The sequence below is a fragment of the Dendrobates tinctorius genome, unplaced genomic scaffold (genome assembly GCF_039654945.1).
Source record: "Dendrobates tinctorius isolate UK_male_01 unplaced genomic scaffold, ASM3965494v1 ptg000011l, whole genome shotgun sequence".
Lineage (NCBI taxonomy): Eukaryota > Metazoa > Chordata > Amphibia > Anura > Dendrobatidae > Dendrobates > Dendrobates tinctorius.
The window spans coordinates 43,042,875-43,064,810 of record NW_027361679.1 but is presented as its reverse complement, the minus strand read 5'-3'; the positions used below and the strand labels follow the sequence as shown (position 1 = coordinate 43,064,810).

At 43.7% G+C, this 21,936-nt stretch overlaps 1 protein-coding gene across 6 annotated transcripts in view; it reads right to left on the bottom strand.

Annotated features, from left to right (window-relative positions):
- Positions 1-21,936, bottom strand: part of WDFY3 (WD repeat and FYVE domain containing 3) — a 436,497-nt gene that overhangs the window by 67,076 nt on the left and 347,485 nt on the right. For 5 of the 6 annotated variants that reach the window (XM_073541677.1, XM_073541696.1, XM_073541706.1 and 2 more), the window contains 10 exons: positions 21,792-21,898; positions 19,415-19,597; positions 18,679-18,836; positions 18,162-18,239; positions 10,221-10,448; positions 5,574-5,742; positions 4,585-4,748; positions 3,255-3,403; positions 2,989-3,109; positions 86-171 (listed from right to left, as the gene is read on the bottom strand). In XM_073541677.1, coding sequence (XP_073397778.1) covers positions 86-171; positions 2,989-3,109; positions 3,255-3,403; positions 4,585-4,748; positions 5,574-5,742; positions 10,221-10,448; positions 18,162-18,239; positions 18,679-18,836; positions 19,415-19,597; positions 21,792-21,898 — 1,443 coding nt within the window. Of the gene's footprint in view, positions 1-85; positions 172-2,988; positions 3,110-3,254; positions 3,404-4,584; positions 4,749-5,573; positions 5,743-9,866; positions 9,930-10,220; positions 10,449-18,161; positions 18,240-18,678; positions 18,837-19,414; positions 19,598-21,791; positions 21,899-21,936 lie in introns of all 6 variants that reach the window. The other variant, XM_073541724.1, reaches the window with a different exon arrangement.

Sequence of the window (21,936 nt, the reverse complement as noted above, 5' to 3'; positions counted from 1 at the left end):
CTGCCCCAAAGCACACCAACAATACAATCTTCATACTGTGCCTGACAAGAATAAAACGCTTTACATCATGGCTGTGGAGACTCACCTCTGGTAAACTTTGTTCCGAACTCCCTTTTGAAAAGCCAATAAATAGTTGCGGCCATCGGCTGAAAAGACTTCAACGGCAATTGGCTGCAATGAGACAAATGAAAAAATAGCATGGCTTGGCTGTACAGATCTGGTGTTAACATGTTTCAAACCAACCGTACACACTGCTTCAGTCATCTTGGAGGTGCTGCAGGAGGAACTAGCCACAGTATCTTCACTGCTAGCCCACTGATCCTTCATCGGTACGTGCAGTTGTGTCGGACTAGATGTCAGACACAGAAACAATCAAAGCAGATAGTGTGTACTACTACCAGCAGAGAGGAGACTGTAACTAGTCTATGCTGAAGAAAGCGCCATTTGACATGCCCTGGTTTACGTACCTACATCGGAGTATCAAAGATATTGTGAGGAGATATTTTTTGCCCATCCCCAATTATAATCTATAGTAAGCCCAATACTCCCAATACAGGGCTGTCATCAAAGCCATCTCTTGGTTTCTATCTGCCTGCTATTCGGATGACCTATTGGAATGATCAGATTCCTGATTTGTAAAAAAAAAAAAAAAAAAAGCTTTCCATGTTTGAGCAAACTTTTCTGGAGAACTTATCTAATGCTTGTGGTCTTCATAACTGATCACAGCAGGTGATTGGTGATTCTATTATAAACCCACACCTTTTGGTAACTTCTGGGAATAATGCCACACAATCTAGGGGTGGTTTAAAGTTGTTCAGACACTCAGCCAGGCCCTACTCCACCAGCCTCATTCTCATATTCCTATAATGTAAGTACACTGTGAAAGACTTGCGGGTCTCACCTCGCTCCCGTCTCTTAAACCATGGAGAGTCAGTAAATCATTGAATAATCTTGTCCCAAGATACGGAGTGGTGACATGGGCCAGTATTATGTTGGAGGGTCATTTACAGTTTTACTATAAGGTACCCTTTTACCTTATGATTGTTCCTGGTCATTTGTCAACATTCCCTTTTTGACAAATGATGCTAACTTCACAAAATGACATTTTTTTCTGGAATTACAAGTGTCCTATACTAAGGATATTTTTAAAAGAATTTGTCAGCAGGTCTAAGTCTCTATAACTTGATGCTCAGATTAGTTGGCAGAGACCGATTCCAGTAAGGTATCACTTACTGGGCTACTTGCTGTGGTTCTGATAAAACCACTATGTTATCAGCAGGAGATCATCACTAGAACACTAGTAAACCTGCTGACATGTTGTCATCCATATTCATAAGCTCTGCATAAACCCACCCCCACCACTGATTGGCAGCTTTCTGCCTATCCACAGTGTACACAGTAAGCTGCCAATCAGTGATGTGGGCGGGGTTATACAGGGATCAGCATTCAGAGAACTACTAAATCTGTAGCAGATAAAACTGTGATTTTAACAAAACTACTGTAATCAGCCCAGTAAGTAATACACGACTGGGATCAGGGTATCTGACCCTACAACATGCTGCTCTCAGATGGCGTAGGAAACCCTTAGAAATGTTTTACAGTTGGACTGCAAATCTATGAACAAGCCCAAAATATTCATCAGGCACATAAACACGTGCAGTCTGACTCCAAGAATGGACAGCTGGGCCATGATGGCTAACAGCCAATGAGCAATCACATATATATTTATAGGGGCACAAATATGTGCAGCTGTCCGCATACAGTATGTAACATTTACATGTGGACTGCAATGAAGCCAAGTCATACATTTAGAGCCTGTGTATATCTTCTGCTGTCAAAAAATGTGCAGGAGGCAGCGGTTAAATATGTAAAATGCATATATTCCTAGTATTAAACAGTTCTTGAAGAATGCAAACTTCCACACACATTACTTCTTTGGGGAGTACAAAGCTTGCTCTGCTGGTTTGCATCATGCCAGTTTTCTTTACCCCAGACACTGACATGATGTAAAAACACTTTGGGCTCAATTCATTTTTGTATTTGCTCCATATCATCTTTCTATTTGCACCGTTTTTTTAAAGTCAATTCTTTGTGTGTTTGATTGTGGCCTTTTAGGTTTGCCATTTTGGGCAAGTTTTAGGGTTTCCAAATTTTATCCAGGTTAATCATTTGCAACTTTACGAAAAGTTGCAAATCTACTTTATTTTATGCAAGCACAAAATTTTGTACTTTTTTTTCAAATGATTGCAACATATTTTTCTTTACATTTGCACATTAAAAGTCACTTTATGTATTCATCTATTATTTTTTTTTGCCATTTTGGGTGAGTTTAGGGTCTCTAGATGTTTTATCCTGGTTAATCATTTGTGACTTTTCGAAAATCAGCAAACTTTCGGATTGCACTTTTTTCCCTCTCCATGTTTGAGGAAAAAAACAAGTCTGGTGCGAATGATCAGCCCATTTTTATGACCCTACCCTTAGAGCCTGTACACACAATTAGAGCTTTAGGTGAATGTAGTAACACAGTTCCCTCACATGTAAATGGCGTTTCCACAATGCCGTTCAATTTTCAAGCAGAATTTTGTCTGCGACGTGGGAAATAAAAATGTGAAAAAATACTTATATCCACAAATTAGGAACAGAAAAACCTGTGGATTAGCCAAACACTGACACATTGGGTTACCCCTTATGCAATGGTGCGCCAGAACTCTATTGGTGCAGATCCTGTATTAAATATACCATACTTACTAGTATATTCTATATATTAGTTTTCACAAGTCACCCATGTCTGAGATATTTTTTTTTCAATTTTTACAAATTACAGTCTAAAATAATAATAAGGGTAATTATTTTTTTTTGGTGATAATCTGTCATTTCAGAGCACTGATTTTTCCATGACTCCCTCAATCAAGGCTTATAATATGCTAGCAGTCAAAGATAATTCATGTTCACCCATAGTTGCATCTGTTCTAAATCTTAGGACTCTACCTGTAATAGATATCTTCGTTTATGAACTTCTTTGATATCTTCGTAGGCAAAGATGCTGCACGTTCTCCTCAGTTGGCTGGGACCCTGCCTGGCTCCACGAGGAATAATTGGCTCATGCATACTAGAATAAAGATGGCCATCAAAAGCAAGTAAATGACAAGTTCCAAAATATATAACTCACGTTGCATAAACCATGTAAGCATGGAGCCACCTTACAACGATGGTGGACCTCCACTTTGTCTTAAGATGAGGAGACAACCACTTACTTCACTGGTAGAGTCTCAATATCCCGAATTTCTCTGTTGGCTGTCAGTGTGAACCCATCAACAACATAGAAGTGTTCTTTGCCAAACAGCAGGAGCCCTTCGCCAGTATCCAAGCCCTGAACCCTTGCACTGCGATACATGTGCTGAATCTGAAATTCATTAATAAGAATTATTAATGAATTAATTATTATAAGAAATGGTAAGAAAACAATAGAACTTTCATTGGCAACAAACTAAATCAGAGGATTTTTCTCATGGAGCAAACAATATTTTCATTATGACATTTCCACCAATAGGTGGCGCAATTGTAATAGAAAGTGCAAACGATAGTGATTTTATGTTTAAGAAAAAGAAGAAAACTGAAATTCAATAACTTTTATTACTGTTAATAGGACTCTGTCACCAGGTTTTCACCAACTAATCTGAAAGCAGCAAGATGTAGAGACAGAGACCCCGATTCTAGCAATAGCTTGTTGTAGTTTTTATATAATCACTGTTATAACACTAGATTATCAAATGAGGACTAATAGACCTGCTGCCATGTAGTGCTCCATATTCATGAGGTCTGTATAACCCCGCCCCCATCACTGATTGGCAGTTTTTTTACTTAAGTACAGTGTATACCAAAAGCTGCCAATCAGTGATGTGGGTGGGATTATACAGAGCTCACATTCTGAGCACTGCTAGATCTGCAGCAAATAAAACTGTAATTTCATCAAAATGACAGAAAACCACCCAGTAAGTGACACATTCCTGGATCAGGATCTCTCCTTCTAAATCATGCTGCTCTCACATGGATTAGAAAAACTTGGTGGCAGACTCATTTAAAGGCAATCAGTCCTCAGGTTTTTGCTATGTGTTCTGAGATCAGCAGTATATATAGACAGAAACCCAGATTCCAGTGATGTGTCACTCACAGGTCTGCTTGGTGCAGTTTTTATAAAATTACTTTCCTCTGCTGTAGATATACTAATTCTCAGAATGCTAAACTCTGAACAACTCCAACTACATCACTGATTAGCAAGTGTACATTGTAAAAAGAAAGCCGACAATCAATGGTGGGTGAGGATACAGAGTTCAAGAATAATGTAGGACGACATGACATCAGGTTTACTAGTCCTCTTGTATAAAACACTGATTTTATTTAAACTACAAGCAGCAGCTCAGTAAATGACAACTCTGGAATCGGGGTCTTTGCCCCTTCATTATGCTGCTCTCAGATTAAATAGCAAAAATTTGCTCACAGATGTCCCATAATTATTATGTATTAGGATCTGTTCACATTTGTGTTGTGGCATCCACTTATTAAATTACAGAGTTATACACTTACCTTCTCTCCTTCCTCAAGAAGTCTCAGAAGGGTGGTACTGTCCATCTTCTCATCTTCATCTATGGAAGAGCCTTCACCCAGTTGGTCTTGTAAGGGCTCTTGGTTCTCATCTTCTCCCCCATCAGGAGCTGATCTTGATCGTTTCAGAGGTGCTTTCACAAGGCCTGAAAGAATCAGGATATATATTGTGCTCTTGGATGTAAAAAAATGGCATGCTGCAGCAAAACAAGCATTTGTCATTGAAGTCCCACTTAATTTTAATGGTAAAGTTACAGTGCATTTGTACTTTGTGCCTGCATTGTCCATTGTTGTTTGAGCTGGATCATTTTCATTTTCCTACCCAACAGTACAAATGCTGATTGGTGGGGTACACTTTCACCAATCACATATGAATGGCTTATCCATGGCATCAATGTATAATACTGGAAAGTTTATAATCAGTAATCACCGTTAACTATTTAGGAACCTGTGGGCAAAAGGAAGAAAAAAAAACAAAAACAGTAAAGGGAGGAGATCCATAAAAACGTGAAGTTCATTGAAAATTCCACAAAAACATTTTGGGTAATGAACCGAAGCAAACGAGTTTCAGACGTAATCCTTATTCATTGCAATGAATAAGGACCATGTCAGAAATGCGTTTGCTGCGGTTCATTACCCTAAAGATTTCTATGGATTTGTGGGTTTTTATGGATCTTCTCCCTTTGCTGGATTTTTTCTTCCTTTGCTAATTATTCCTTGGCCGTGGAGGATCCTGCCCTGGGTGAGCTGAAGTTGCCTCTGTGTCTGCTCCAATGGGCGATATTTACAGGTCAAACACTAGGCACGCATAGGAAAAACCCTAAATACCGCCTCCCCATTTATCATGCCAGTCTTTCCTGTCCACAATTTTCATATAGTAACTACCCAGTGTTACATTTTTATGAAGTTTTACAGGAGAAAAGAGCTGATGAGATGTAGAGTCCAATGGAGTGTAATGCTAGTTACATTACCTTTCACCCTGGCAATTGTGTCTTCTCCATGTTCTGGCTCATGTTGGGCAGCTTCTCCTTCCGAGCTTTCTTCTACTGTATCCTGAAACACTGCTGGGTTTCCTGGCATTAGGCGCATGTAATAATCTTTACTGTCATAGCTAATGGCACGACGGTAACGGGCAGGTTTCTGTGTTGTACATAATAACAAAGTAAATATATATTAAAGTATATATCGTAAAATATTCTGTTCATACAGATCTCATTATTTATATCCAAAAATAAGGGAATAAGAGTGCAATGTGCACCTTCAGACCAGGGCTCATTGGTTATGTGATATGAAGGGCTCGTTTCCACAAGCTTTATGTGCAACACCTTCCATGAATGTACCTGTTCCGCATTCTGTATGAGCTTACAGAAGATATCTGGGCAGCAATAAGCCTGACCAGAGCAATGGACGGTCTGCCTGCAAACAGGCAATCGCTGCATATGTGGCAGCTGTCGAAGAGCCGTGAGACATGCAGCCACGGGGACTCAAACATAGTATTCGAGCACGCCGAAGATACTCTGTTAGCACACGCTCAGAAAGCGCCTCATTCGAGCATGCTTGCTCATCACTACTGATTAACAAACCATGTAAAAGCCACAAATATAAGAATAGTTGTTATCAAAGGTTATCAGCACTCAGGAATGTAGCGCCTTCTTGTAAACTGAAACTTGCTAGTTTCCATTGCCGGTCATCCTGGCACGTTTGGCATAGCAGCATCAAATACAGACCATCTATTCAAACTCTGGAACCAAACAGTATTTTAGCCCCCCCCGACTCTAGACTAAGTGCTCAGGCTAGCAGTTAGCTCATGCAGAAGCTGAGAGAAAGACTTCCCACATTCTTGAAAATGAAGATAAAATACATTGAATTATGTCTGTGGTTATCGCCAACATTCATACTTAAAGGCATTGTACCCTTGGCTTATGTTCTCCCTTTAAACTGTAATTATGGCATTGCAAGGGAATCACAGCACGGATACGCCTTTGCCAGTCCACATCGTGTTCTGAGAAGATGAGAACTCTGTTACTCGAAAAAGGCCCATATAAATTTTATTGATAAACGGGGTTGGCATTACTACTTTTGGAGCACTCAGAAGCATCATTACTTTTTAATTTGTTTTAAGGTGACATTACTTTTTTAAGTGGGCATTTAGGAGAGATGATTAATGGATTAGGGAGTGAAACACTTGCCTTACCACAGCTAGCAATCCACACGCAAATTACATTGCAGTGAGAGTACTTGATTCAGAACTAGGATTTTACAAGAACTGATTGCAATAAATGCAATGCATATAGTGTTAAAATTTATATTTAGATAAAATGGACCGTGGTTCGTAAGGAAGGTCAGCAAGGCAGCTAAGGTTCAGAAGGGTCGACAAGGTGGTGGCAATAATTCTTTAAAAGGAATTGCAGAAACAAGTCGTGAGAATGAAATCTCATCATGAAATTTGTACCACCTGGAGACAACAGGGAAGAGACCTCCAATCAGAGAAGACATCATGTGTAAGGTATCTGGATGTAAATGATTATTTGTGATACAGACCAAGTGTAGTCAGTACTGTGGTTCCTATATGATACACAGTCTGATGATAGCTGATAACAACAACTCATAGTATATGATGGGGGTTGACTGGACATTGCAATTTATCATTGTACTAAGCTTTTTGCTGCATTGATGTACTGATGATGGTGCTGCTGAAGTATTCATGACATTTGTTCTGGTGACAATCATGAATTGACTGCGGTTCTGCTGATGTAATAATGAACTGAGGGTCATTTTAGAATTCATGTAACACTGCAATTTTTTTGGGCCCTTGGGATTGGTTTAGTATGACAATGTGACCCCAAAACGGTTGTTCACCCCTGGCTTACAATAGGGGAAGGATAATAAGAAAGCAAAAGTTGACCATTCTGGTCATTTATGCATAAAAGTGATAGCATGTAGATGAGGTGGCAGAACAGATAAACAATAGAAAACAGCAGGACAACTTAAAGGTGTTGGCAAGGTAAAAATATACCCAAGTATACTTCAAATATAAAACACATATGCAATTAAAATGATATGGTTTTATTACTAGTTCAACAAATCCATAGATACCAGATATAGGCCTGTGTGAAAAAAGGGACAGAGTTTCTTGTGGGCGTGTGTGATTAGTGTTGAGTGTGGAGGAGGTCGTCTCATTTCAATATCCATGTCAGGTGAAGGGAACCAGTCAGTTGCATCTCCCATACTCATTGCACTAAAGACATGCTTACATAGGAAACACTCTCCTGTGACAAATCCGTAGCACAAAGTAGAGCTGTTGTGACTGTGCCGATATCTTCGGATCAGAGAAACATTGATAGCTGAAGTACATTATTTCACACGTGAAGGCATCTTCATGGCATTGTCCACATGGTCTCCAGACCAATCTCCAGGACTCATCGCTGAAGAGGACAGATCTTCATTCCAGCCTCCAATGCTATCTTGCTCTGCACCATGATAGCCTTTGAGAAGGGTGATGTGAAATAAATGGAACACCGCTAACTGGATGTCTGGCTCGTAGCCCTAGTTGTACAAATGCCTTCTGATTGTTTGTGTACACACTTTTTTGACACCTTAGGCTTGGTATGTGATGTCAAATTTCACTTACATTACTGAATGGATCACTATTCTCCATTTTTCCAAATCCAACAAGACTACCTGGGAAGTGCCATGAGCATGCATTTAAAAGGGGACTTCACATTGGACATACACTTGGGATTATGGTTAGCACTGCAGCCTTGCAGCGCTGGAGTCCTGGGTTCAAATTCCACCAAGGACAACATCTGCAAGGAGTTTGTACGTTCTCCCCATGTTTGCGTGGGTTTCCTCCGGGTTCTCCAGTTTCATTCTATTTTCATTTCATTTATACGGAGTCTTGATTACACACAGGTGGATTATATTTATCATCATTATTCATTTAGGACAACATTGGATCATTCAGAGATCCACAATGAACGTCTGGAGTGAGTTTGCTGCACTAAACGTAAAGGGGACGAATAATATTGCACGCCCCACTTTTCAGCTTTTGAATTTCCACAAAAATTTAAAATAACCAATAAATTTCGCTCAACTTCACAATTGTGTCCCATTTGTTGTTGATTCTTCACCAAAAATTTACATGTGGTATCTTTATGTTTGAAGCATGATATGTGGGAAAAGGTTGAAAAGTTCCAGGGGGCCGAATAATTTCGCAAGGCACTGTATATAGGCCATGAAAAGCTGCTCAGAGTAGCACATGCAACCTAATGGACTGTTGGGATCATGTTGAAATGTAGCTGTAATTCCAAATCCATGACAAAATCAATGTAATGCTCAGCTGTTATTGTAGTTGGAATGAAAATGGATCCAGCTACCATACATTATTTGTTTATTTTACTCATTTATATAGCGCCATTAATTCCACAGCGCTTTACAGACATTATTGGCACTGTCCCCGATGAGGCTCACGATCTGGAATCCCTTCTGGTATATATATATATATATATATATATATATATATATACATACACACACACACACACACATACATACACACACATATAGAATGTGTATCTGCATATAGTTAGACGTGATGGATATAGCAAGATATAACATAAAGTATACTTCAGTTTTCATTTTTCCTCTGATCTGAATACATACTGTATATTGTAGTTGGACAACCCCTTAGAGATTAGTCCTGGAAGGACCAGACATTAGGGTTTCAAAGTTTTTGTAATAATATATGAAGTTTTTATCAATTGTTTTCAATAAATTTCTAGAGGTCAGAAAGAGTGGTACATGGGCTTCGTAAACCTGGTATTTGGTTAATTTACATTTTTTATGTATTTATACCATCAAACTGGCATAACAATGTTAAAAAGCCTCTCCAGTAACTTTTATGTTTTCATATTTTAGGTATAATGACACTTATTTTTAATTCACATTACAAAGCCTTTAATTATGTAAATCTGGCACCATCCTAAATACTGCACCACACTGAAATACAAATAATGACATTAAAGCACTAGAAATAAATCACATTTGGTGGAATCAAGCAAGGTGTTTTGGATCACTTGGCACAAAACTCATTGATGCTATACTCATTTTCAGAGTGGAACTCATGTACTCAAGAATACTAAGGTGAAAGGCACTAGTGTTATTATACATACGCAGAGCAGGCTGAATGAACGCTTCAGAAAGCTTTGTTAGAACATGCTCTAGTGATGCTCTTTAGTACAGAAGACTTCTTGACTAAGTTTTACCTGCTCAAGAGATACCAGGAAGACACCATCAGATGATTCGGGCAGTGTACATGGAAAGTCAGACTAAAAAAATTGGGTATTGGGTTAACATCACATAGGATTTAATTATTGCCAGACGAATAACGTACCCATCGATAAACAGTTCAGTACATAGAGAGGGATTATGGAAGATTCATGATCTGCATGCTTATGTATGAAACAGAATTCCAAAAAGGTTGGCTTCTTAAGAGAGACGGCTAAAGTATACTAATGTAAAAATATAATATACATTAAATATAAAATAAACTTCCCTAATTACAGTAACATACAAAAGTACAGACCATTAATAGGATCCCTACTGACATGGATGCTTACCAGTGTGTTAGTATCTTGCTCCATTTCAGGAATGTAAGGATAGTGAATATAGAACATGTCATTCCTCACAACTTTCTTTCTCATTCTACAAGGCCCTTCGGTCATCTCCAGCAACCATTTATCCAGGTGGGAACCGATGGGAGGTCCCCATAGCCCTCTCTCCCGAAGTAGTTCATACTCAATCTGATTCCATTCCTCGGTCACATATCTCAAGGCATTTTGTTGACGCTGTTTATTTTAAAATCATAGAGAAGTATAGTAATGATCTAATATTAGAAGTCAACTACACTAGTGTATAAAATATCTACATAGACAAGTGGTGCTACGCTTAGTAGGTCAGAAGGTCACTTGTTGTAACACTGGGTCTAGCAGCCAGCAAATAACATGACAGATTGGACACTGGCATGGTCCTATTTTGGTCTGAATGTACAATAATTGTAACAATAACTATGCACCAATTCTATAAAAGTTGTGGATAAGCACCCAGAGTCACTACCACTAGTGGGCTAAATGTAACCTAGTCTGTGGCACCCTTGAAATTGTTTCAGAAAATTAAGTACCGCATTTAAAAGACGCACCCCAAATTTTGAGGAGAAAAATTGGAAAAACACACTTTACTCTGTCGCCTAATTGGGGGACACAGAACCGTGGGTGTTATGCTGCTGTCCACTAGGAGGCGACACTATGCATAATCTGAAAAAGATTAACTTTGGCTCCTCCTCTGCAGTATACACCCCTGGACGGCGTCAGCCTTCTCCAGTTTTTGCTTAGTGTCGCAAGGAGGCACACCTTTTTTTCTTCCGTTTTTTCCTTTTTTCGTCCGGAAATACAGATGAAGAAAAGTGGGTCTCCAGCGAGACTCCCGGCATGGCTCCCTCCTCGGTCCCCTATCAGGAGTACCCGGTTGAGGTCGAGGTGGCTATTCCCCATGTCGCTCCCTCCCCAGTCCCTCGGGTCCTGGTTCGAGGTCGAGACCCCCCTCCTTCCCCAACCCCTTTAAGGGGTCTGGGTTGAGGTTGAGGCGAGGATGAAGACCCCCTGACGGTGACAGACGCACCCTCCCTAATCCCCCGCAGGGGGCATTAGGTTGAGACGCCTCAGGTAGGGTCGGAGATCAGGCAGCATTCCGCAGCTTCCAGGGACCCCAGGCCGGCTGAGGGATCCTGTTGGGGCCGGGGGAGGGTGCGGACTGGATGGCACAGCAGAGACAGGGTTTTTCTGCATCCCTGTCTCTGCAACAGCAGCGGCTCCATAGCGCTTCAGGGGCCCCCCATATAGAAACCGCTACCCCTGCTACCCCCACCGCTATCCAGTCGACCATTCTGGGGGGTCCGGTACAAATCCGCCCCCCCCCCCCCCGGACTACCGCGCCGCTCTGGAGCCCTCCTGGGCATCAGGCCTCTAATTTAGACCGCGGCTTCGGCCTAGCCGAAGCCGCCGCCTTTTCCCCGCCCCCTCGGCCCGCCCCCCGGATGACCAAAATGACACGCTGGAGTGTCATAGAAGGGGCGGATTGAGGCAGAAAGGGCACGTTTTTACACAACCCAGCGCGCCTTTTTCAGCTCTCCGCCCCCTCCTCAGAGTCCCGGTGGCCATTTTTTCTGGATGAGATCCAGGAGAGGAGCATCACAGCGGTCTCCGGGGGGCACAGAACTGGGATCTGTCGGCGCTGGACCTAGGGACACACCGGTGGGGTAAGCTCACAGCTGGGTTCTCATACTCAGCTGTGAATCTATACTTCCTATAAGGCTCTCTGTGGGTTCTCTCTGCGTAGCCACCCCTGTACGATCCCTTATAGCCAGCCTCTGTGCACTATGCCGGGCTCAAGGAAGAGAACCAGGCAGGAATATTTCTATGCATTCTGCACAGCCTGCAAAGCCACGCTCCCTAGTGGCAGCACGTATCCGCACTGCCGGGACTGCATCCAGAACTCTGGGTCAGAACCCCAGGGAGTCCCTACTGACGCTTCAGTGTCACAGGCCACGCCGGAATGGGCAACTCAGATGTCTCAGTCTATGTCACAGTCCATAGACAACCTAACTGCCACATTGCTGCAAGCTCTGCAGAGTCGGGCCCCGGCTATGGATGGTACACAGCAAACGGACAGCTTGTCTCAGGAACATGCCGCTTCCGACTCTCACAGACGTAAGCGGACCCACAGGTCTCGATCACCTGAGTCGCACTATAGCACAAGGTCGTCCCCCTTCAGGGAGAGACAGCGTCATTCCAGGTCTCCTGGGCAGTCCCCTGCCACAGACAGACAGTGCAATTTACCACAGGGATCCCCCACCACAGAAGACCCCCGCCCCAGGTCGCCCTCCAGGGATCTCCTTAGCGAGGCACAGGATTCGGAGGGCATCTGTGACTCCGACTCAGATAACGGTCAGGTCCGTGGTACCTTCTCCCCCTAGCAATACAGCGCTAGTTGAGGACATAATTTCTGCCATTCATCGGGTGCTAAAAATTCCAGAGTCGGCCCCGGAAGTCCCAGAACATAGGATTTGCTTCGAAAGTGTTCAGAAACCACCTAAGGTCTTCCCTAATCACGATGAGTTTGAGAAAATACTTACCAAACAGTTTGCGCAGCCTGAGAAAAAATTCGCTAATCGCAAATATTTGGAAGCGAAGTACCCCTTCCCACAGAAAGACACCAAACAATGGACAGATCCACCTAAAGTGGACCCTCCGGTTTCTAGGCTAGCAGCGCAGACTTTACTCTCTCTGCCGGATAGCTCAACCCTCAGGGACGCAGCAGACCGGCAAGTAGAACGCAGGTCTCCTGGGCAGTCCCCTGCCACAGACAGACAGTGCAATTTACCACAGGGATCCCCCACCACAGAAGACCCCCGCCCCAGGTCGCCCTCCAGGGATCTCCTTAGCGAGGCACAGGATTCGGAGGGCATCTGTGACTCCGACTCAGATAACGATCAGGTCTGTGGTACCTTCTCCCCCTAGCAATACAGCGCTAGTTGAGGACATAATTTCTGCCATTCATCGGGTGCTAAAAATTCCAGAGTCGGCCCCGGAAGTCCCAGAACATAGGATTTGCTTCGAAAGTGTTCAGAAACCACCTAAGGTCTTCCCTAATCATGATGAGTTTGAGAAAATACTTACCAAACAGTTTGCGCAGGCTGAGAAAAAATTCGCTAATCGCAAATATTTGGAAGCGAAGTACCCCTTCCCACAGAAAGGCACCAAACAATGGACAGATCCACCTAAAGTGGACCCTCCGGTTTCTAGGCTAGCAGCGCAGACTTTACTCTCTCTGCCGGATAGCTCAACCCTCAGGGACGCAGCAGACCGGCAAGTAGAACGCATGGCTCGTTCTATTTTCGAAGCGGCAGGCGCCTCTCTGGGCCCTGCGTTTGCTTCAGTTTGGGCAGCCAAGGCCATCCTGGCTTGGGCCAAAAAACTACAGGAGGGTCTTCAGGCTTCAAATCCTGAGCTCTCGGACCAAGCGGTCCAGATAGCAGTGGTAGCAGACTACATGATTCATGCAGCCCTGGATTCCGCCAGAGGTGTAGCGGGAATAGCATCAAACGCCATCACGATCCAACGCATCCTCTGGCTGCGAGAATGGAAAGCGGATGCGGCCTCAAAGAAGTCCCTCACGCGACTTCCGTATTTTACTGGGAGACTTTTCGGCGAAAAGTTGGAACTGGGGGTAAGAGTACCTCTCTCCCTCAACTAAAACCGAAACGCACGTTTAAACGAAGAAACCAGACGCGATTCCGATCCTTTCGGAATTCCTCTGGCTGGTCCGTTTCGCGCCCAGTGCAAAACCGTAACCGTTCTCCACGCAGGGACAACCCACGGACGCAGCAGCGACCGGACAGGGCTTGGCAGTCGAAAGCAGACCAAGCGAAACCCAAGGGAGGAAAACCTCAGAACTTCGCTTCATCATGACTCGCGACCTCCGGAAGACACCCCACCAGTAGGCGGCCGACTTTTACTCTTTCAGCAAGTCTGGCTACCTATTACAGAAGACAGGTGGGTCAGGGAAATAGTGTCTTCCGGATACAAGATAGAGTTCACTTCCGTTCCACCGAACCGGTTCTTCCTTTCTATTCCTCCAACACCACCAGAAAAGGCTCGTGCTTTCCACCAAACGGTTTCCTCTCTCCTTCAATCAGGAGTTGTGGTGCTGGTTCCCGCGAACGAGAGATTCTGAGGATTCTACTCAAATTTGTTCGTAGTCCCCAAGAAAGGAGGCGGCGTCCGACCCATTCTGGACCTAAAACTGCTCAACAATTACGTACGGGTCCGTCATTTCCGCATGGAGTCCCTCCGGTCCATCATTGCATCCATGGACCAGGGAGAATACCTCGCCTCCATAGACATACAGGATGCGTACCTCCACATACCAATTGCTCCCGCCCACCAAAGGTTTCTCAGGTTCGCGGTCAACCAAAATCACTACCAGTTTGTCGCCCTTCCGTTCGGACTTGCCACGGCTCCAAGAACGTTCACCAAAGTCATGGCGGCCACCATGGATGTCCTGCACTCAAGAGGCATTCTAGTCGTCCCGTACCTGGACGACCTCCTCATCAAGTCTCCCACTTTCAAGGACTGCGAGGTCAGTGTCTCAATCACACTAGACACACTGAGTCGCCTGGGATGGCTAGTCAACCTACAGAAATCGTCGACTGTCCCAACTCCTGGGAATGGTATTCGACACCGCCAGCGGCCTGGTACTCCTTCCCAAGGACAAGACACTGGCCAGCCGTCTGGGAGTTCGCACACTCCTTCGCAGTCCTCCTCGATCTCTCCGCTTTGCCATGAGAGTCCTAGGCCGGATGGCAGCAGCAATAGAGGCAGTGCCATTTGCCCAGTTTCACCTCAGGGTCCTTCAACTAGCCATACTCAGGTCTTGGGACAGGAACCCCTTCTCCCTCGACAGGGAGTTCAGGTTGACGTCATCAACCAGGAGGTCCCTGCATTGGTGGCTCAAACCAACCTCGCTTACACGAGGGAAGCCATTCCTCTCAGGACAATGGAAGATCCTGACTACCGATGGAAGCCTGACAGGCTGGGGGGCGGTGCACCTACATCACAGGGCACAGGGCAAGTGGTCACCGAGGGAAGTGACATTGCCCATCAATGTTCTGGAAATCAGGGCCATCCTCTTGGCACTGAGAGCCTTTCATCACTTGCTTGCAGCCTCGCACATACGGATACAGTCGGACAATGCCACGGCTGTGGCATACGTGAACCACCAAGGCGGGACCCGCAGCGCCCAGGCGATGAGAGAAGTGGCTCATATCCTCTGCTGGGCGGAAGACACGAGGTCGGTACTTTCTGCGGTACACATTCCGGGTGTAGAAAACTGGGAAGCCGACTTCCTCAGCAGGCAAGGAATGGACTCGGGGGAGTGGTCTCTCCATCCCGAGATTTTTTACCAGATCTGTCAATGCTGGGGAACCCCGGAGGTGGACCTAATGGCATCCCATCTCAATACCAAGGTCCCCAATTTCATGGCCAGGACACACGACCCGCGGTCGCTCGGAGCGGATGCCCTGGTCCAGGACTGGTCCCAGTTCAGACTCCTGTACATTTTTCCACCCCTCCCCCTAATCGCCAGGGTCGTGAGGAAGATCAAGCAAGAGGGAGTTCCGACCATCCTCATCGCGCCAGACTGGCCCAGACGTACATGGTACGCCGACATCGTCCAACTTACAGCAGACGCCCCCTGGCGTCTACCCGACCGTCACGACCTTCTGTCTCAAGGTCCGTTCTTCCACCAGAATTCAGGGGCTCTCAATTTGACGGCATGGCCCTTGAAACCTGGATTCTAACCCAGGCAGGTTTTTCACCGGCAGTCATTGCAACTATGATCAGGGCAAGGAAGCCTGCCTCCGCCAAGCTCTATTATCGCACCTGGAGAGCTTTCTTTTCTTGGTGCGAATCTCATGGACAAGTCCCACTCCCTTATTCCCTCCCGAAGGTACTAGGTTTTCTTCAATCGGGCCTAGATGCCAAGCTATCCTTAAGTTCGCTTAAGAGTCAGGTTTTGGCGCTTTCAGTCCTTTTTCAAAAGCGCATTGCTATTAAACCGCAAGTAAGGACTTTCATCCAGGGAGTTTCCCGATTGGTTCCTCCCTACAAACGTCCGCTGGATACGTGGGACCTCAATCTGGTCCTGACAGCATTGCAAGCTTCACCCTTCGAACCTCTTAGAGGAGTTCCACTCTCCATTCTGTCTCAGAAAGTGTTTTTTCTAGTGGCGATCACCTCGTTACGCAGAGTGTCGGAATTGTCAGCACTTTCCTGCAGACGGCCTTTCCTAGCCTTTCACCAGGACAAGGTGGTTCTCCGGACGGTACCATCCTTCCTTCCGAAGGTTGTGTCCAACTTTCACCTCAATGAGGAGATTTCACTGCCTTCCCTTTGCCCGGTTCCGGTTCATAGAGTGGAGAAGGCTCTGCATACGCTTGACCTCGTCAGAGCATTGCGGATTTACGTGTCCAGGACTGCACCTTTCCGGAAATCTGATTCCCTCTTCATTCTTCCGGAAGGTAGTCGCAAGGGGTTGCCGGCTTCCAAGGCTACCCTTGCCAGGTGGATCAAGTCCACCATACATGAGGCCTACCGACTTAACAGTTCCCCTCTTCCGGCCGGTATCACGGCACACTCTACACGGGCAGTAGGGGCCTCCTGGGCCATTCGGCATCAGGCTTCGGCACAACTAGTGTGTAAGGCGGCCACTTGGACTAGCCTACACACGTTTATGAAACACTACAGTGTTCATACCCAGTCCTCAGCGGATGCGAGCCTAGGTAGACTGGTTCTGCAGGCGGCAGTACCCCAAGTCTAGGGAACTGTCAACACAATATTCGTCCACTGCTTCCCACCCAGGGACTGCTTTGGGACGTCCCACGGTTCTGTGTCCCCCAATTAGGTGACAGAGTAAAGGAGATTTTTGTGTACTCACCGTAAAATCTCTTTCTCTTAGCCTTTAATTGGGGGACACAGCTCCCACCCTGTTGCCCTTACGGGCCGTTGTTTACTGTTGAGTTCTCATATTGTTCTTTGAGCTCGTACATAGTAGCCTTCTTACAGGCATGGTTATGTTATTTGGTTACGTTCCTCCTTATGCTTTGGCACAAAACTGGGGAAGGCTGACGCCGTCCAGGGGTGTATACTGCAGAGGAGGAGCCAAAGTTAATCTTTTTCAGATTATGCATAGTGTCGCCTCCTAGTGGACAGCAGCATAACACCCATGGTTCTGTGTCCCCCAATTAAAGGCTAAGAGAAAGAGATTTTATGGTGAGTACACAAAAATCTCCTTTTTTTTTAATAACAGATTTATAATTGCAATAATTTTCTGGGAGAAAGACTTAATTTTCTGGAACAATTTCAAGGGTGCTAACACTTTCGGACATCACTGTGTATACATATATGCAAAATGACAAAAATCTTAAAAAAACACAAAATCAAATAGAAAAAACTGAAGAGATAAAAAAAGAACAATTAGGGTCTTATTATCCAAGTGGTATAAAAAAAGTCCTGTCACCTGATAGGGTTATGACAGTGGCAACTCCTATAGAAGCATGTAAAGGCTGCTGCAGAACCACCAATGAGATGCGATACAATAAATAAGGAATACGATGGTTCAGAGTCTGCACTGATCACTGTGGTTTGGTCCTGATGAAGAGGTTTGAAAACTTTGAAACGCGTTGACGTAATAAACTGCATTCATGCTTCACCTGTGTGTGTGATCATACTGGGGCAGCGCGGACTCTGAACCACCATATTCCTCATTTACTGTATTAAAAATCTTGAAAAAAAAAACATATATAAAAATAGAAAATTGAATGTATAAAAAATACAAGTAGCAAAATGAGCAAAAAGGTTGTTGAATCAATATCGTGTTTAAAGCTCTAGTCCGTACACAATATAGCCACATAAGTAATGCTCTGCAAAGAAAACTCTTGTCCTTACCTCTTGGTTTTCTTTATATTGCATGTCCACTAGGTCACGTACAACGGCGATGTGAGTGAATATCCACTGGGAGATTTCCTTGATAACAAAATGAATACAGGCATAGCACATTATTGACAATGCTGCCGACCAAAAATGCTTCATTGGGTTCATACAGGTAAACAAGCAAACATTTACTAATACACCAACATGGGCTCAGCTAATGGAGGCTGATACTATGGATTGTACAGTCTACAAAATAAATCTTAAATTGTCCAAAATATTTACCAATTTCCATTTACATGTCTAGTTTTCAGACATAGATAGTTCTAGCTGTTATAGGAAACTATTCTTAAAGTGAATGAAAATGATAGAAGATATAACTAATTCTAGCTACATGCATGATGCAATCTCAATCCATAGAAGAAAGTTCAGAACATTGAAGAATTCTGAACAATTTACTAAGAGTTACCTCTCAATACAAAATAGTGGTAATATTACTGCAAAAGATGCTCATCGGTAAAAAGTAAAAGTGTACCTGCGTGGAGAGGTTATGCTTGTTGAGACCACTTTCCTTACGGTTCCTCCGTGATCCAGTTAGTTTGGAAAGACCAAAGCCACTACTGACACGTGACAATTTAGATTGAGAGCTTGGGACCAGCGCTTCCCCTTTACTGATGCACTTCTTCTCGTAGGCTGGTGAGGAAAGCCATAGCTTTTAGGTAAAGCTTAAATCTATCTACATGATGCTCCAACATCCATTAGCGATGTTCTACACAATCACAATGTCCTGCGGTTTAAGGCTGTGTGCCCACGTAAGCGTTTTTGAAGCGTTTGTCCAGGTCAAAACGCTTCAAATACGCATAGAAGAAGCATCCCATTCATTTTAAATGAATTCCGCACTTTTTGTGCACATTGATGCTTTTTTTCCCCGCACAAAAACGCTAAGCGGTTAAAAACGCAACATGCTCATTAATTTTGCGGAAAAGACAGCGTTTTTGCTATTTTCTATGAGTCAGAAAACGCGCGGAAAAAAACGTATAAAAAACGTGTGGTTTTTAAGCAGAAACGCGCGTTTTCTGGGAAGGTGTCCAGTTTTGAAGCAGAAATTTTCTGCATATGGCCTAATTCAGCAGGACCAGGGCAAGTTCGCGCCTGAGAACTCTTGGTGGAGTTACAGAAGCGCTGAGTATTCTGAAACAGCCTTTTGGTAGATTTCATACACAATGAAACCAATTCCACAAAATAAATTCAATCTCTTTGAAATGGCTTACCAAGATGATTTTGCCAAGCACGTAACGTTGCCTCTTCAATAAAAGGCCTGACAACAGCAATGTCCACGTGTCCTCGTTCATTGACAGGAAATGTCACTTTGAACATATCCTCCAGAACTTGTTTTTTGCTATGAATCAACTCAATCCAAACTCTGTTGACAGCTTTTAAAAGCAGCTGACGCCCTGCAAAACATATTCAGTGCCCTTTATACATTTCTAAGTTACATCAATATAAAATGTAGTTTTACTGAAAAAAAAGAGAAGAAATGAGAGCTTAAAACATCTCTGTTGGCCTGATACATTAGTACACAGCCATATTTCTCAGATAACAAATCCTACTTTTAGAAAAAATGTCTTCATGGATATTTGTTGGTAGACCACCTATAGCTTAACTATATAGCTAGGTGACTATAACTTAAAAAATAATTTTCATGGACATTTCTTGGTGGACCCTCTAAAAGTGAGACGTTATTTTCATTGACATTTATTTGTGGTGCAAATATATCTTCAGAATGTATTTCATGGACTTAGAAATCATTTTCAGGGACTTTTGTTGGTGAACCACCTATAACTTAGAAATCATTTCCAGGGACATTTGTTGGTGGACCACCTATAACTTAGAAATCATTTCCAGGGACATTTGTTGGTGGACCACCTATAACTTAGAAATCATTTCCAGTGACATTTGTTGGTGGACCACCTATAACTTAGAAATCATTTCCAGGGACATTTGTTGGTGGACCACCTATAACTTAGAAATCATTTCCAGTGACATTTGTTGGTGGACCACCTATAACTTAGAAATCATTTCCAGGGACATTTGTTGGTGGACCACCTTTAACATAGAAATCATTTCCAGGGACATTTGTTGGCGTTTACCTTTAACGTCACAATCTTTTTAAAAAACATTTATTGGTGGATCCTCGATATCTTGTAAATCATTTCCATTTCTTATATGAAGTAACAAATGTACACTGGCGCTTCCTAGTGTGGAAAGGTGGGATATATATAAGGTAACCGCTGCTGGTATATATATATATATATATTGGGTCTGTGCACAGTGCACACCCAAAAGAACAAACAATAGGCAATAGAACAAAATACCTGCGCTGGTTAACTATATCCAAATATAGGAATACTAGACAAATCCCTTTAAGGAACAAAAAGAGCATAAATGAAGAATCAAAAATCAAATGCAGCATAAAATAACCTTGATAAATATGTATAATAAGAGCCACCAATTAGGTGAATGTGGGTTAATGTGCCACTTACTTCATATTGGTTGTAGAGCTGCAAATAGATCCAGCGTGTGCCGCATGGAATGATGGCTGTATCGCAGTAATGGGAGCAGAGACGCGACACCAAGGAGGCGTCCCTCCTATAGATGGTGGTGTACACGCGTCTCTGGGGGTAACAGCCGCTGGATGTAAAAAACAATGGCGGCGCACTCCGGCCAAGAGGCGCCGCCGGCGTGCAGAGCCCTGATGAAGAAGGTCCGTAGACCTTAGAAACGCGTTGGCATCTATTTTGGCCTGCACGCGCTCCCATCCTTTCCCTCCGGTGACGTCACCTGACCTCCCCGCCCCTGCTCCAGCCGCTGCACGCCGGCGGCGCCTCTTGGCCGTAGTGCGCCGCCATTGTTTTTTACATCCAGCGGCTGTTACCCCCAGAGACGCGTGTACACCACCATCTATAGGAGGGACGCCTCCTTGGTAACGCGTCTCTGCTCCCATTACCGCGATACAGCCATCATTCCATGCGGCACACGCTGGATCTATTTGCAGCTCTACAACCAATATGAAGTAAGTGGCACATTAACCCACATTCACCTAATTGGTGGCTCTTATTATACATATTTATCAAGGTTATTTTATGCTGCATTTGATTTTTGATTCTTCATTTATGCTCTTTTTGTCCCTTAAAGGGATTTGTCTAGTATTCCTATATTTGGATATAGTTAACCAGCGCAGGTATTTTGTTCTATTGCCATTTCCATTTCTTCTTAGACCGCCTATAAACTTATAAATACTTTTTAAAGGCTAATTGTTGGTGGATCAAATATTACACAGAAATAATTTCCATGGACATTTGTTGGTGGACCGTTGATACCTTATAAACCATTACACTGACAAATGTTGCAGGGCAACAAATTAGCAATTATTTCTAGGGACATCTGTTGGTGGGCCACCTAAAACTTACAATTTGAAATGATTTGTTTTAGTCCCCAGCTTTGCTGTAAATATCACTGAAGATTATTTATCTATTCCTCTTTACAATATTACCCTCAAAATTACACACATAAAAGAGCAATTTAAGGAATCATTTTATGTGCTTAAACATCGTTCAATATGACAGTAGTTGGCATTCCAGTATTTACCTTCACTAACATCCTGGTATAGTCCATCAGGTTCCACCTCTGAGGGCATCATGATGTGCCAAGTGGTCATCCTGGCTTCAGCCTCCAATCCAAAGCCATCAGGGTTGCTACAATATGATACAGGACTCAATCAAATATTATTTGT